The sequence below is a fragment of the Hypanus sabinus genome, chromosome X2, assembly GCF_030144855.1.
Source record: "Hypanus sabinus isolate sHypSab1 chromosome X2, sHypSab1.hap1, whole genome shotgun sequence".
Classification (NCBI taxonomy): Eukaryota; Metazoa; Chordata; class Chondrichthyes; order Myliobatiformes; family Dasyatidae; genus Hypanus; species Hypanus sabinus.
The window spans coordinates 35,937,179-35,954,571 of NC_082739.1; the positions used below are offsets into that span (position 1 = coordinate 35,937,179).

The following is a 17,393-nucleotide window of genomic DNA, read 5'->3' on the forward strand; positions in this document are numbered from 1 at the left end:
TTCATACCAGCCCAAAGGGGGCAAGAGGAAGAACCCGCAGCAGTCCTGGACAGGCTACGCGAAAGGCTTGGCAACCTGGCCCCTGTACCAGCTTCACAGCACGGACTGACCCCGACCCATGTACCCAAAGAACTGCAAAACTGTAAGTTTGTGTTTGTACGAAGGGGCGGACACCGGACGCCGCTACAGTGGCCATATGAGGGACCGTTCAGGGTGATCAACAGGGTCCACGTACGTTCTGGACATTGGGGGGAAAGAGGAGGTTTTCACAGTGGACCGACTCAAACCAGCCCATGTGGACTTGGCACAGCTGGTGGAGGTTCAGGCACCGCGGCGCAGAGGCAGACCTCCCAAACAGAAGCTGATCCAGACTGTGGACATTGGGGGGTGTATTGCCGGTTCTGGGGGGTGTTATGTGGCGACCCACTTTCTGCGCAGGCGAACCGGCTCACAAATAGCCAGTGCGCGGGGGGAGACTTTGGTAATGCACCTCCAACGTCATTTCCGCCTGGAGAGGACAAGCGCTAGGGATTTAAATACCAGCGCCGCAAAGTATGAAAAAACTAGTCTCGAAACGACTTACCGACTGAGTGTCGCTATTTCAGCGCTGTGTGTAGCACATCACTATATATATATATACACACACACATATAAATAAATAAAAACCCTATTAGTAGGAAAAAACTACCAGTTAGTAAATTAAGAAAGAACAAAGAGAAACACCAAACCAAATATTAGATAAAAGGAACAAATCCTTTTATCCTCTTTTTTCAGTCAAATATCTAATTCGCCATTTAAACAGTCAAACTTGAACCGTAAATCTTCTTCCCCAAAAAAAATACAATAGGATACAATAATGAGCAGGTTTTCTTATCTTCTTTTATTAATCTCTCAATGAAATATCCAAATAACCTTCATATATCTTTTCGAAATGTGAACAATATACAGATAATCAAACAGCTTTTCAGATAGTTCATTCGGTAGTAATGTCAGTAACGGTGACAGGTAATAGCCTGAACAAAATCCAGCACGGCTTTTGGGTCAAAGAAAATGCGTGGAGAAGAATTAGGAGGAAAAACTTTCATTCTTGTCGGGTAACTCAAAGAGGGAACTAGTTTCTTATCATATGCTTGTTTCATTACCAAAGCAAATCTTGATCTTTGTTCCATTACTTCTTTTGGATAATCTTCATAAAAACGGAGCTCAGACTCGTTGAATCTAAAAACTCTGTTATCTTGCCTGTCACATTATTTGATCTTTAATTTTAAAGTGATGAAAACAAACCAGAATAAATCTTGGCCTGCTTGAATCCTTAAATTTCGAAGTGAACGCTCTATGTGCTCTTTCAGTAGCAGGCGGCTGTGATAAAATAGTTGGAAATAGAGTATGAAAGAGCTTACCAAAGTAAACCGTTAAGTCTCCATTTTCAGCTCCTCCTTGCAATCCAACAATTCGTATATTGTTTCAGCGAAACCTAGTTTCCAGGTCTATAATCTTATTTTGATATTTTTCCAAACGTGTTGTGGTTTCAGACAATTTTTGCTTAGTTAACTTCAATTCCTCTTCATGTTTCGTAACTTGAGTTTCCACATCTTTAAGTTTTCCCAGGAATCACTTCATTTCATTATTATTTTCACGTTGATCTTTAATTGCCCTATTCTGATCTTGAATTGAACTCAAGTGTCTGAACGATATCTTCAGCCCATGATGGCATTCATCAGATCTTTCCTTCGGCATTTTTCCTTTTCCATTACCTTTGTCAGTAGGTTCATGCAGATTCTTCCCACTGCTCATAGACATAGACATATTACTCCTCTTCAAGAATCAGCAATTAAAAATTTTAAATTCAAAATTTAAACTGGGGGGAGAGAGAGAAAACTAAGAGCAGCACAAAATTACTGCTACTCCAACGTCAGACAGAGGCGGTCGGCATTTGATGTTTCTCTTGAGCAAATCCATAGTTCTCCTTGTTTCACGGCTATCTGGAGAAGACGAATCTCTGAGTTGTATACTAAATACATACTTTGATAATAAATTAACCTTTGAACCAGTTTCAGATCAGAATCTAATATAAAAAAGCAAGAGTAATGCCTGACATCAGTTCTCATGAAACCAGCCTCACAGCTGCAGGTCACCCATTTAATATTCAGCAGCTCCTGTTTTTATTTTGGATGACAATTTGAAGTAATTCAATGACACTTACATTTTTTAGGGATCTCCTGAAATCAAGCAAATACAATATACTCAGTGGCCACTTCATTAGGTACAGCTGCTCATGAATGCAAATATCTAATCAGCCATTCATGTGGCAGCAACTCAATGCATAAAAGCATGCAGACACGGTCAAGAGGTTCAGCTGTTGTTCAGACCAAACATCAGGTTGGGGGAAATTGTGATCCAAGTAACTTTGACTGTGGAATGATTGTTGGTGCCAGATGGGTGATTTGAGTATCTCAGAAACTGCTCATCTCTTGGGACTTTCATGCACAACATTCTCTCGAGTTTACAGAGAATGGTGCTAAAACAACCTAAAAAGGCATCCAGTGAGTGGCAGTTCTGTAGGCAGAAACACCATGTTACTGAGGGAAGTCAAGAGGAGAACGGCCAGACTGGTTCAAGCTGACAGGAACGTGGCAGTAACTCAAATCACTATGTGTTACAACAGTGATGTGCAGAAGAGCATCTCTGAACAGACACACATTGAACCTGAAGGGCTACAGCAGCAGAAGACCAGACAGTACACTCAGTGGCTACTTTATTAGGTCGAGAAGGCAGCTACTAAAAGTGGCCATTGAGAGTAAATCCCAGTAAATCCCTCTTTATAGCTGGTGCATCCCACCCTGAAACCTACACAGGTCAAGAGTTAGTTAGTGCTCGCTTTTATACTAAAATTGGAACGAAAGAGTTAGGCACCACAATGAGATAACTTGCACCTGAAGAAGGGCTGTATAAACTTAGGCTCCTTTTCATGATATCTGTACAGTGGATCGTAATAGATACCAAGTAAATTTAGATATCAAGTAAATATAAGATACCCTCCATTATAAGGAAGCCTTGGGGGGGGGGGGGGGGGGGGGGGGTGGAAAGACAGGTAGGTGGAGCCAGATCTTAATAAATGGCAGAGCAGGTTCAACGGGCTAGATGGCTGACTCCTGCTTCTATTTCTTACGTTCTTTTGTATGTCTGTCATGGGGCGAATGGAGAATGACCATTAGAAAAAGATAATGGGACAATTGTGCAAAGAATGGTCAACATAACCTGCAGTGGAGACTGTTAACCATAATTAAATTTTAAAAGAAACCTCAATTAGCAAACTTCCACATTTAGATTCTTGAGCAATGTGCACGTGTCAACTGAAGTGCTGTGCCAATGCCTGTTTGTTCCAATTGTAGGAAATGCAAGTGTGAAATGGCCATCCATATATTTGTTAGCAACATGGAATACTGAAAAGCAAAAACGCCTTACCATCAGATGAATATCCCGTGAGGCCTCCAAAAATGACCAGAACATAGCTTACATCCAGCTCCCTCATGATCTCATAGGCTTTCTCCTCTGGAGAAGCCATTGCCTAGAAGGGATGAATATGCTCAAAGTTAATGGTATGTATCGACTCCAAGATTGCTTCTCATCATCCATGCAGTCACCGAGGCAGGAGTCTGAGACAGTTACGTCCGAGCAAGGACATCAGAGCAGCACAGCCACTGCTATCTCTCAGATTCAGGGACCCAAGTTTGATCTGATCTCCAGTGCTCTCCTGCATGATGGTATGTGCTCCCTGTAACCTCATGGCTTCCTGCAGGATGCTCCAAATGACTTTTGTATCAAAGGTGTACTTGTATGTTAACAGGCTTTGCTAAATTTCTCCCTTATTGTAGTAGGGTGGCAGGAAATCTTTTTTTTAAAGGGGTGAATGGTAGATTTTTTTGGGGTAAGTGCAGTTTGATTCTCAGCCCTCAGGTTGGATGAGGCTAGTAGAGGAAATTGATTTAGGGAAATCTGAGGGCAAGGCTCTTCATTTAGAGGATGGTATGAGTGTGGAACAAGCTGCAAGCAGAGGTGGTTGATGCAGGCTCAATTTTAACATTTAAAGAGAGGTTTGGATAGATACATGGATGAGAGGGGTTTAGCGCAGAGCAGGTGGATGGGACTAGGCAGAAGACCAAGCCTGTATGGACCAGATGGGCCAAAGGCCCTGTTTCTTTGCTGGTGCACTCCATCACTTTATTACTTTAGAAGTGTTGGTAGGCATGAGAGAAAGAATAGGTCACAGAGAAATAAATGCAGCACTATCGATGGGAATGTAGGAAGCTGGCATAGACTTGATGGGCTGAATGGCCCCTTCTGTTATCATTCTATATTGAATTCTTTGGAGTATTTTGACATTTTGCACTGTGCTATGATCTGAAAATCAGATTCACGGTACAACACTCACGATGCAACATTCCTTTTGCAGCATGCTGAAGTTGGACCACATCCTTCAGGAAGTTATGTTTTCCTAATACTATGCCAGATTTTCAATAACTCCAGCCAGGACACTTAAACCTGAAACCCCCTGCCAAAGCCCCAGCAGCAACTCTTACTCTGATCTGCAAATAGCACCCTTCCACTTTCAAGGCTCTGAAGGTGCTCTATGATATCCAACACTCTCTTCCTTCATTGTCACTCCTCTTCTGTAAACACGATGGATTCAAACGTTCTCGGTTGATGAAGTGCCCAATTCTTCTCCACCCCTCTCCTGCCATGAGGCTCAGTCCCGCTTCTAACTCCAGCCCCCTATCCTCAAGTTTAGCTTCAAACCCAACATCATTCCCAGAAATATGTAATACCCCTTCTGGGTCATTGAACATTTTAGGCCACTGTCTCTCCCCTTTTAAAGTTTTCATCGCTCAAATTTACATAATTTAAAAACTCATTACTGGTCCAGAATTTCACTCAATTTGAAAGTACCTAGCACTTTAACAATGGACACTGGCAGGAGAGAGAAGGGCTAGACCTTACATATGGATAATGTTACTAAAACTACTGGGCTAGTTCAATAGGAATGGTAGGTAAGCAACTTAGGAATGGGTAGCTTAGCTTATTTCAGGAAGAGTTGAGTTCAGAGGCCATTGGTGAATCCTATGTCCATTTTGGAGATGACAAGGGGCAGGGAGGAGGTGGCAAGATAGAAAAGAGCAACCCAGGGGCTTATACCTAATCATTTAATTGGAAGCTAATATCACCGCAAAGTAAGGAAAAGTTGAGGCATGAATTTCCGTTTTGTTACAAGCAATGGTTAATTTTTCAAACCAAAATCAATTATAAAAATACACCAGAATGAGAGCAACAAAATCATTTTAGATCTTCAGTCTATTCAGAAATTGCTGGCTGAAAAATTAGAGGTTTTAATTGAACAGTACAAATTCGCTATAGAAAGCAGACATATAATCTTGCCTCTGAGTAATGAATTCTGTACATGAAGAAGCTCTAGATATAAGAGATTTGAAGGTGCAGAAAATTCAGATTAAATGAGAAACATTTAATTATATTATATAATAAACATTATATCTTTCAGTCTCAGGACTTAAAAAACAGTGAGTTGTAAGGCAGGACCATGGATTATATTTCCAGAGATCTATCACAAGCAGCAATTAGTCAGGTTATGTTGCTTGAAAATAAATGTGATTCCAATATCATCTTTTCTGAATAGTGCCATAGGATCTAGGATCTAGATCCACCTGAAGGTGTGAAGTCTATTCTGAAAAATGGTTCCTATATAGCACTACTATGGTATTTAATTGCCGACTGAATCTAAATGATCAAGAACCTACAAGCGCATCACATCTGATGCTTTCTGCCCTAGGGTACTGAGCTAACCACATAACAGATAAACTCAAGAGCTTCTGCAGATGTTGGAAATCCAGACTAACACACACAAGATGCTGGAGGAACTCAGTGGGCCAGCCAGTGTATATGGAAAGGACACAGAGTTGACGTTTTGGGCTGAGACACTTCATCAGGACGGGCTGATCAGAACACTTAAATGCCTTTTGGACCTATGGAGAAAACTGAAATGTTCAGCTGTGCTTTCAATTATCAGAGAACTAGTTAATGATTCCAGCAAAGGGGAGAGAAAATTAATGAATCTGCAACTTTAATTTCTAGGAGATGCACTGCTTATTTTCAACACTAGAGGGAGGTCCAGAGTTGCACTGCTTAAAGAGACGACATTGGAAGTCGGCAAAATGTCCACTTAGCTCAAAAGTCAGCCCAGATAGCACTTCAAAAAAAACACAAGTCCCCTTCAAACTAAGTTGAATTTACATTTTACAAAGAGACCCACCTGCCCAACTCTGGAGATGTGAGTGTTGTTCCAGGTATTGTTGTCTACCAAGATGGTTCGATTGGCCATTGCTGTGATTTGATAACCATAATCCCACCACGACATCACCTTGGCATCCTGAGGAAAAGGAGAAGATTTAAGCAAGCCAACTCTGACAGGAAGCCAACCATTCCATTAGCTCAATACCAGTCTAACCGATGTGATACAACGTACGCTCCACAATCCAAAAGGAAGAATGTAAACATTTAAATAGAGAAACTATTCCTACTGGTAATTCAAGCCTTCTTCTGAAACAGCCTCTCACCACTAACTGCCGCTATGTCAGCACCAGGGAGATGGAATAATGCGTAATAATCAGGTAAATATTAGAGAATTATGATCAGAATCAAAAAGCAAGCCCACCTTAAAAAAAAACACTTGTTCTATTAACAATACATTTCCATTTGGCCTGACAACATGAAGCAATGAAGTCACTTGCAGAGCAGCGACCAGGAAGGGATGACAGTTTCCCCTCACTGAAGGGAAACAACTTTTATTATACATTTCTGTTTTCAAAGGTCAATCACCAAATTCCCCATATTTATTGAATTCAGTTTCAAAATTTGCCAAAGGTGGGATTTGAACAATCATGGGTTTAGTTACAACACTATTATCATTAGGTTTATATTCTACACAAAACACATTCTACCCCAGCTAAATTGGAGACAAGAAGTTTAAAGAGGAGACTATAGATATCATAACACGGTAGCCCTTAGTCTGATGGGGCTGCATGGCATCTTGTTTGTTCTGAAAGTATCAGTGATACAAACTCAGTGACCATACCTCTGGAGTATTGTGCCTCAGCCAGTAGTAAGCCTCCCTGAAGTCATCAAAGATTATCCTGCTTCCGTCACCTCCACGAGCAGACAGAACGATGGAGGGGGATGAGTACGCCTCGCTGGTCACCCAGGTAGAATGGAAGGTGTAGGTAATTAGGAAGAAGGTCATCACAAGCACCATTCCACTTGCAACCTAAATCAGGGCAGATTACAGGCAAAGATGGTGAACATCCTTGTACTCTGGATTACATCAATTGCTTACAATCATTGCAGACCCTCACCCACATCCCCATAATTCAATGTGCTCTTTTCCTTTGTTGAAGGCTGCAATTCATGTTGAAGTAACACCCAAAATGCTAGAAGCCCTGACTTAATGTACCTAATGATCATAGAACACTACAGCACAGTACAGGCCCTTCAGCCCTCCATGTTGTGCTGACCCATATAATCCCTAAAAAAAAACTACTAAACCCACACTACCCCATAATCCTCCATTTTTCTTTCATCCATGTGCCTGTCCAAGAGGCTCTTAAATACCCCTAATGTTTTAGCCTCCACCACCATCCCTGGCAAGTCAATACAGGCACTCACAACCCTCTGTGTACAACTTCCCTCCCTTAATTTTGTACATATGCCCTCTGGTGTTTGCTATTGGTGCCCTAGGAAACAGGTACTGACTATCCACCCTATCTATGCCTCTCATAATCTTGTAGACCTCTATTAAGTCCCTTCTCATTCTTCTACACTCCAAAGAGAAAAGTCCCAGCTCTGCTAACCTTGCTTCACGACTTGTTCTCCAATCCAGGCAACATCCTGGTAAATCTCCTCTGCACCCTCTCCATAGCTTCCACATCCTTCCTATCATGAGGTAACCAGAACCAACTCATAGTTCTCCTCATAACACTCCTCACAGAAAGGCATGAACATCCAGATAAGGGTGTTTGACCTGAAACATCAGGTGCTTCCTTACATGCAATGTTTTCAACATTTTCTATTTCTGTTTCCATGTTGCTCTACCTTGGGTGGAACTTATGCTAGTCATTTACCAATTCTGACACACTTTCCAAAAAACTGGGACTGACTTTCTCCCCTGAACTTAGAAACACTGTTGCTTACTATCGTGTTCCTTTATCAAATTGGCTGCAAACCATTTGATCCCTCGTGCCTGCTCCTCTGAACTCACACCTAATCTCTCATTCCCTTAATATCTGAATTAAAAATAATATAGTCGGTCCTCCGTATCCACAGGGGATTGGTTCCGGGACCCCCCCCCCCCCCCACAGATACCAAAATTTGTGGATGCTCAAATCCTTTATATAAAAGCCTAAGAGAGCTTGTTACGAAAAGTGGAAATAGCATTCAGTGTTTGTTTAGCAGTGAGCCATTATAGAGGCAGCAAGCACCCTGAGCAGTGAGAGTGCTTTATCTCAATTTATTTTGTGTATCCGTTAGCAAGATGTGTCCCAAGGTATCAGAAAAGCCTACGAGAGCTCGTAAGGATGTTACGCTTAGTGTAAAACTGGACGTAATTAAGCGTTTCGATCATGGTGAACGAAATAAAGACATTGTACGTGCGTTGAACTTGCCTGTGTCCACCATTCGTACTATTTACAAGCAGAGGGAAAGAATCTTGAAAGCTGCCGATGTTACTATTGGCATATCGTTCCTGCTTTTACTATATGTTAGTGTTATTTTAGGTTTATGTGTTATTTGATATGATTTGGTAGGTTATTTTTTTGGGTTCGGCTTACGAAAGGTTTCATAGGAACGCTCTACTTTCAGATAGCGGGGATACTTGTATAGTATTTCCGATCCGTGGTTGGTTGAACCCGCGGATACAGAGGGCCGACTGTCGTCTGTAAAAGAACCTTCACAGCCTTCTTGCATTGGCTCCCCTTAAATCGAGAAGTTTATTTTTCAACAAAGAACAGGAGGCAATATCAACAGAAATTATTTGGTCATTTATCTGCAGATGACTAGAAAAAACTGCAAGTATACTTTGGAGTTATGGTGCGTTTATCAAGGCATCGGTTGTGGCTGAGAGCATTTCACAGAATGATTGGTTTTGGTTATATATTTAATGCACTCATATTATCAAACACAGTACAATGTCCAGGGTCACAGTGAGCTGCTACAATGCTTCCTGTAAAAAATGTAAGCTGTAATAACAAAAAAGGTGTGGCACTGAAAAGCAAAGTGGACTCCCAAGATGTTGCTGAGTGTTGTAAATGCAAGGAAAGGAGTGTGAAATTGGTAAATTATGGGACTCAAGTGCATTCATCTAACAATAATATACCCAGACTTGTGCCCTTGCTTCTCAGATTGTTTGCTTCACATACTAGAACATATTATCGATATCTACCTCCCTCTCCTGCCTTCCCCAATTCAAAACACAATAATGGTATGCTTTATGTCCTCAGGCGAGGCACTGCCAATTTAACATCTTTTCCAAAATATGGCACCTGTACCAATGCATATCTTTTGTCAGTACTGCACAGACTCTGCCAAAACTCTGTCCTATCTGCTGCTTTGATTGTGATAATTGCACCATTTCAATACATGGTTGTAAATTGGTTTACTATTGTCATGTATACAAGGTACAGTGAAAAACTTGTCTAGTACACTGTTAATACAGATTAATTAATTACAACAGGGCATTGAAGTAGTACAAGGAGCAGAATAAAGTGTTACAGTTACAGATAAGTGCAGTGCAGGTGGACAATAAGGTACAAGGTCATAACAAAGTAGATTGTACGGTCAAGAGCCAACTCATCATACGAGGAAATTGTTCACTAGTCTTATAACAGCAGGACAGAAACTATCCATGAGCCTGGTAGGCTTTTATCTTCTGAACAACAGGGGAGGGGAGAGGAGAAGAGAGATTGTCCATGGTGGGTGGGGTCTTTGATTATGCTGGCTGCTTTCCCAAAGCTGTGAGACAAAGTCCATGGAGGGGAGGCTGGTTTCAGTAATGTGCTGAGATGTGTCCACAACTCTAGTTTCTCAGTCATGGGCAGAGGAGTTGCCATAACAAGCTCTGACGCACCCAGATGGGATGCTTTCTATGGTGCATTGATAAAATTGGTGAGAGTGAAAGGGAACATGCCAAATTTCTTCATTCTTCCTGTGAGTTTTCTCAGCCATGGCATTGTGTTTGGACCCAGACATGGTGATGTTCACTCTGAGCAACTTGAAGCTCCCAGCATTAGCACCACTGATATAAATAGGAGTGTGCATCACCCCAACCACCCCCCCAAAGCTCTTTTGAACTTGGTACTTCATCTACTGGACTATTGGAACAATTTAGCACTTTAGCATTTAATGCAACGAACAAATAGAACATGAAGCCGAGCGACCCAGGGGGAATCATACCTCATTCTTGATTGGATAAGTAGAATCCTGCTGCTTCTTCAGTTTCTTATCTGGACGGCTGATATCCAAATTCTTAATGTAAGTTGACAGGACTTGAGAGACACCAATTCCCGATAGAATACACATCACCGGGGCCAGAACCAACATAAGCCGAACCTGTGTAATATAAATGAGCAAATTAACAACAAAAGACGGGCTGAAGATGGTCATCGCAAGCACCATGCCACTAAAATCAGGGCAGACTGCAGGCAAAGACGATGAATCAGTGGTTGGGATATACAAGATCTGACCGCCATTCACTTAAATGCACAAATATTGTGGGTTATTAATTTGGACTGCTGCAAAAAAAATGTTCCATGGATACGTAACATCATGTAGACTCTGCACAATGCCCACTTACTTCTACAACTGATGCAAATCTAAGAAACAAGAGGGAACAACTGACAGAAAGGGAGAGCGGCTTTTGTTCAATATGCTTTCTATCTTTTCGTCAGAACCAGAGTGGTTTGGATTTGGCCACATGGAGATCATTGCCAATATCAGAGACATCACCCTATCCATTCATGCCTCAAACACAAAGTGGTACCTCTGATGGACCCCAGGATGTACACAAGCAATTGAATTTCACACAGACCTGTTCACGGGATGTGGCATTTCCTGTTCAACCCTAGCTGCCTCTGAACCAAGGAGACATTGGGTTAACCACATTAGGGAAGTTGAAATTAAATTGGCCATATCAAATATGACAGATTTTCTCACAGGCTGCTGGTGCAAAGACTATTTTTAGAAAACACAGACAAACTATTTAGCTTATAGTCAACAGGTCTAGGATATGTCATCTTATTAGTTAAGTAAACTGAAGTGTAATGATTCAGACGACAGAGAATGAATACAGTTGCAAACAGATGGCTCGTTTATTTCTCACATGAATGAAAAGGGACAGGAAATCTCTAACATTGCAAAATAAGTATCTTTGAAAGTTGTGGACTATATTCGTTTATCGATCTTTATAGAACAAATCTTGTTAAGCAAAGCCTAAATGGCAATGATGCTCAACTCCCTGATGAGTTCAATGCTTTTTATGCACACCTTGAAAGGGAGAATATAGTAAAAAAAAGTAATAAAATGTCCCTCTCCTACTAAACAACTCAGACTTGTGTTTTTAAAAATAAGCAGGCCATGCTGAGTACAAGTGACTTTTGGAAGGACTGCACTGAATGTTTGGTTGATTTAAAAGGGATGTTGTGCTTTTACTAACCCAAGGACAGGGGTCTTACCCCTGCTGGGTTAAAAATATATTGTTCAAGAGAATGTTCATCTGCAAGATGTAATATCACAATCGGTGATACCCGTCACATTCAGTTATGCAGTCATTATTATATCAAGCATAAGTTGTGATTTTAAGTCATACTGGAACTGCATGTGGGTGCTGTTTTGCAGGTATTAAAATAAATCAGTGAACAAAGGAAGACACTTCAACTGATTGATGCAGGAATGTGAAGGGAGACCAACTCCACAACAGGCACAGTAAGCTGGATTCAGTTACCATAGTTCACTTCAAGCATTCTACATGAGGTGTTACTAAAACCCAATGGCAGTGGTTCATGTGGCAATGATACTAATATTCAAAAGGTTGGAGTGATTCTTACCATCACAGCTGAGAAGTACATACTAGTGACTCCATACATGATGATGAAAATCCTAGCATCTGACAGGTTGTTGAAGCAATAGTACAAACCAACTGCAGGTGAAAAGCACAAAAATGCCTCAAGTCAAACACAAGTCAACCAAATTTGCTGAAGACCCCATTTCATAACTTACACAGAGAAACAAAACAGGACAAGCTTGTACCAAGAAAATATGTGTACGGCCGATACGGTCTTTCAGAAGGCGGCAAGGTTAATACTACAGCAAATGGGATTGGGCATATATTGCCATGGATCAAGGATTTCTTTACTGGCAAGAAGAATATAGGAGTAAGGAAGTGCAGAAATAAGATTCAAGGTGGAGATGAGCAGAGTCACAGTGAATGCCATGTTACAGAGGATGAAGTAGGCAGCCTTTGTGATAGCAAAGTCAGTAGCTAAAATCAAGTCAAAAATAATACTGAACGTATAAAGAGTCCAGTTAATAAGAATGCAGAAACAATAGACAATCTTAGGGGGAGTTCTGGTGAAGTGGTATGTATGGAAAAATGGTGGCCAAATTTACATATAGCAAGATTTCAGAAAAAGTAATGAGAAATTGCCAACCAAAAAACTGAATGATGCAAAATTACAACAAAACTCAATGAAAACAATTTTAATTTCCATGTCTTGCCTACAGGCATTTCTGACTAGAAAGAGCATAAAAGTAGTCTAGCAAGTTTTTAAAGTTCCATACAAAGTATAAAAATAACTATAAAGCATCTTTAGCACCTGTAAGCCAAGGCTAGAAGGCTGAAAGGAACACCACTGTCCCCAAGATAGCAATGTTATCTCATCACAGATCTGCCAATAAACAAAATCTAATAGCACTCTGGGAGTATGTTTCACTACACCAAACAGTGATTCAGGAAGATGGCCCCTAAAGAGTAATTAAAAGTAACTAATGCATTCTATTCTTCTACTCATTCATTTCTCAAATGAATAAAATATAAAGTACCATGCAAAACTCTAAGGCACAATGGGCAGCATTTTGGAATAATGGAGAAAGAAAAAAGATGCCCGCTTACAGAGCACAAGCATTTTAAGGACAGTCAGTCTGATCATTATAGCTGAAAATGGGTTTAATACATTTCAGGCCAAATTATGTAAATCTAACAGCTGTAAGTAATCCTATATTAACATACTAACATTAGCAAAGACATAGTGTTATACAGCTGAAATCAGTATACAAGTAAATTAAAATTCCAAATCTTATACTCAACTTAATCTTAGAGACCTGAAAATAAGTTAGTAGAAATATATAAATTATTAGCACAGCCGCCCAATGGTAATCAGCCCGTTTAAAGAAAAGGAGCTTATTTTGAACAACTGCAAATGAAAAAGGATCTAGCGCTTTTTTGCAAATGGCTCTTTACTCTACATGGTGTGCAATTTGTTTGCACAAGTTTTTCTGATAAATAGCCAATTTCATTATATAAAAAAAAGTGTGGATAGGCCAGTGTGTTATACTGCCCTGCAAACTTCAGTTTACTTAATTTACCACCTCAGAATTACAACAGCAAGTTGATATTTTAAAAAAAAGGCAAAGTGAGAAAAGGGTAAGTAACCAATAGCTATCATCAGAAAGAGAAAACTAGCCCAAGGAAGCTTTCAGGATGGAACTTTACATAACCGCTTTACATAATCACCCAAAAGAAATATGCAGATTTTTTGACATAACTTTGTAAACACGCATACCTGGGAACATGAAGACAAGGAGTTGCAGGTCAAAATAATATGAAGACCAGGTGGTGGGCTGATGTTCAGAGACAGAGGCAATAATGGGAATGTTGTTCTTTGCATAGGAAGGATCTAGTAAAGAGTAGAAACGGCCAGTCCATGGGGAAATCTTGCCTGCAACGAAACCAATTTTCCTAGTTATAGTGAGAAAACAAGTAGTTTATTGTTACAAGATGTGTTTTAGGTTTTTAGCAATCTCAAAACATTTATTCTTTGTATCATAAGTTGAATAGAAGGATGTCCCTTCAGAAGAGATGAGGAATTTCTTTAGCCAGAGGGTGGCGAATCTATGGAATTCATTGCTACAGACGGTTATGAAGGCTAAGGCATTGTGTACATTTAAAGTGGAGGTTGATTGGTTCTTGATTAGTAAAAGTGACAAAGGTTACAACTTGAATATTGCTTTATTGAATTGTTTTTATGTTCATACATTATTGTGGTTTGGAATTTCACGGTCATAATTGTGTTTCTATTGAATTTATTGATGTTGCCGGACACTCACTGAAACATGTTTACTTATTGGGAAACATGCTTGTGTGTCAATAGAGATTTAATAGAGTTGATGTACATGAAGAAGGCAGGACAAGGGGTTTGAGGGATAATAAATCAGCTATGATGGAAAGGTAGAGAAGACTCGACGAGCTAAATGGCCTAATTCCATTCCTGTGCCTTGTCTTGTGTCTTCCAAAACCACAAGTAAAGGAGGAAATTGTGGAACAAATAAATAACCAACAGGAACCGTCAGACATGATCACTGACCGCAAGATTTATAAATGCTAATTGATAATCATAAAGCAATCTGTTTTGATGTAGGCATAGCAAAGGTAAAGTAAGAAATGAAGGAGCAAATACAACTGGTTGGAGTTGACTGGATATGCCAACTGTGAGCGATTGAATCTCAAGTACTAATCAGATGTGTACATACAGGTGATAGGGTTAGCTAGGAGGGAGCCTGTCTATCATAAGGTAAAACAATAGGCATGGCTTCCCCAGAAGCAGAGAAGGTCAAGAAGGAGCATGATTGAGCTATATAAAATTGAAGGATATTGGGAAAAGTTTCCAGCAGTCTATCCTATCAGTTTGATAAAACGAGAGGACATAGATTTAGAAGGGATCTGAAGGAGACATTTTTCACATAGAAAGCAGTGAGCAACTGAAACACAATGCCCGAGCGTGGTATGGAAGCAGGGTCACTGACAGCATTTAAGAAGAGCATCCCCTCCAAATTGGATGGGATGGCCAGGGGCTTTATAAAGGCTTTAGACAGAGACTATTAAAGTCTGGCCTCCACACTAAACCCCATTCGGGGAACGGCTCAGCTCTCTTTACTCAGGCCAGGTGAGAATGGGCACAGAATAGGAGGGCCAGACCCAACACCCAGTCCAAAATGTTACAAATTTTCTGAACCCTCCATCAGCACGCAATGAATTTCCATAAATGAACAGCATGAAACAAGACGGTCTGCTTCAGCCAAATGGCTTTCTGTAGCAAAGGCAAAGATTACCCAATGAGCATCATCAAGACCTGATGAAGTTTAATATGAAAGGCATAGATAGAGTAGACAGCTGGTATTTTTTTCCTCCCAGAGTCCAAATGCCTAATGTCAGAGGGCATGTATTTAAGGTGAGGGGGCTCTAGGCAAGTTTCTATCTTAGTTTTTAGTGCATAGCAAGTGCAGTGAGAACGAATCCAGGGTCAGTGGGGTGTATTTTTGTGTGAGATGTGGGAGAGCTCCAGTCTCCCTGATAACTACATCTGCATGAGGTGCATCTAGCTGCAGCTCATTACAAACCATATTCGGGAACCGGAGCTGCAGCTGGATGGCCTTCGTCTCATATAAGGTGACAGATAGGAGGTACAGGGAGGTAGTCACCCCTAAGTTGCAGGAAGCAGGTAGCTGGGTGACTGTCAGAAGAGGGGCGGGGAAGGGAATGGACAAACATTGCGGAGTACCCCTGGAGCCATTCCCCTCAATAATGAGTATACCACTTTGGGATACTGCTGTGGGGTTGACCTACCCGAGGGAAGCCACAGCAAGTGGGTCAGAAGGGAGGCGGCGGGGTGGGGAAGAAGAGGAGTGCAGTGGTGATAGGGGGATTCCATAGTTAAAGGAGCAGATAGGAGATTCTGTGGACATGAAAGAGACACCCACATGATATGTTGCCTCCCAGGTGTCAGGGTCAGGGATGCCTTGGATTGGGTTCACAGAAGTCTAAAGGCGGAGGGTGAGCAGCCGGAAGTTGTGGTATCAACGATACAGGTAACAAAAGGGATGAGATCCTGAAGAGAGAATATAGAAAACTAGGTAGCCCAGTTGCCTAGCTCCCTGAAAGTGGCCGCACAGTTTGATAGGCTGGTGAAGAAAGCATATTGAATGCTTGCCTTTATTATTTGAGGAATTGCAGGCGGTCATGTTGCAGTTTGTATAACTCTAGTTAGGCTGCACCTGGAGTGCAGTATTCAATTCTGGTCACCCTATTACAGGAAGGATATCGAAGATGCAGAAGAGGTTTTACCAGGATTGGAGGACATGTGCAACATGGAGAGGTTGGACACATTTGAATTGCTTTCTCGGAGTGGCAGAGGCGGAGGGAGATCTGATAGAGGTTCATAAAATTATGAGACACAGAGTAGACACCCGGTATCTTTTTCCCCAAGATTGCAATGTCTAATACCAGAGGGCATGCGTTTGAGGTGAGAGGGGTTCAAAGGAAATATGTGGAGCATGTTTTATTTTAAAAAAACAGACAACAGTGGGTGTCTGAAATGCGCTGTCTGGGATGGCGGTGATGGCAAATATGATCGACGCTTTCAAGATGCTCTTAGATGGGCACATTAATGTGCAGGAATTTGAAAGATATGGACACTTTGCAGGCAGAGGAGATTAGTTTGCATTTGATTACTATTTAAAATTAGTTCGGCACAACATTATGGACCAAAGGGCCGGTTCCTATACTCTAAGCCGCCATATACGTTTAATGGTCACTTTATTAGGCAAGCTTGTACACCTGCTCATTCATGTAAATATCTCATCAGCTAATCATGCAGCAGCAGCTCAATGCATAAAAGCATGAAGACTTGGTCAAGAGATTCAGTTGTTGTTCAGACCAAACATCAGAATGGAGGAGTAAAGTGATCTAAGTGACTTTGTCCATGGAACGATTGTTGGTGTTGGATGGGGTGGTTTGAGTATCTCAGTAACTAGGATTTTCTTGCACACCAGTCTCTATAGAGTTTAGAGAGAATGGTGCAAAAAAAACAAACAACAAAAAAATACCCAGTGATCAGCAGCTCTGTGGGTGGAAGCGCTTTGTTAATGAGAGAGGTCAGAGGAGAATGGCTAAACTGGTTCAAGTTGATAGGGAGGTGACTATAATTCAAATAATCACTTGTTACAACAGTGGTGTGCAGAAGAGCCTCTCTGAACACACGTCAAATCCTGAAGTAGATAGGCTA

General features: G+C 41.1%; 1 protein-coding gene across 1 annotated transcript in view; it reads right to left on the minus strand.

The window, feature by feature from the left end:
• stt3a (STT3 oligosaccharyltransferase complex catalytic subunit A) overlaps positions 1-17,393 on the minus strand; it is a 78,416-nt gene that overhangs the window by 17,290 nt on the left and 43,733 nt on the right. The window contains exons 10-15 of the mRNA XM_059957242.1: positions 13,896-14,051; positions 12,162-12,253; positions 10,513-10,668; positions 7,145-7,333; positions 6,323-6,439; positions 3,466-3,568 (exon numbers count right to left, since the gene is read on the minus strand). Of these exons, the coding sequence (XP_059813225.1) occupies positions 3,466-3,568; positions 6,323-6,439; positions 7,145-7,333; positions 10,513-10,668; positions 12,162-12,253; positions 13,896-14,051 (813 nt within the window). The remainder of the gene's footprint in view (positions 1-3,465; positions 3,569-6,322; positions 6,440-7,144; positions 7,334-10,512; positions 10,669-12,161; positions 12,254-13,895; positions 14,052-17,393) is intronic.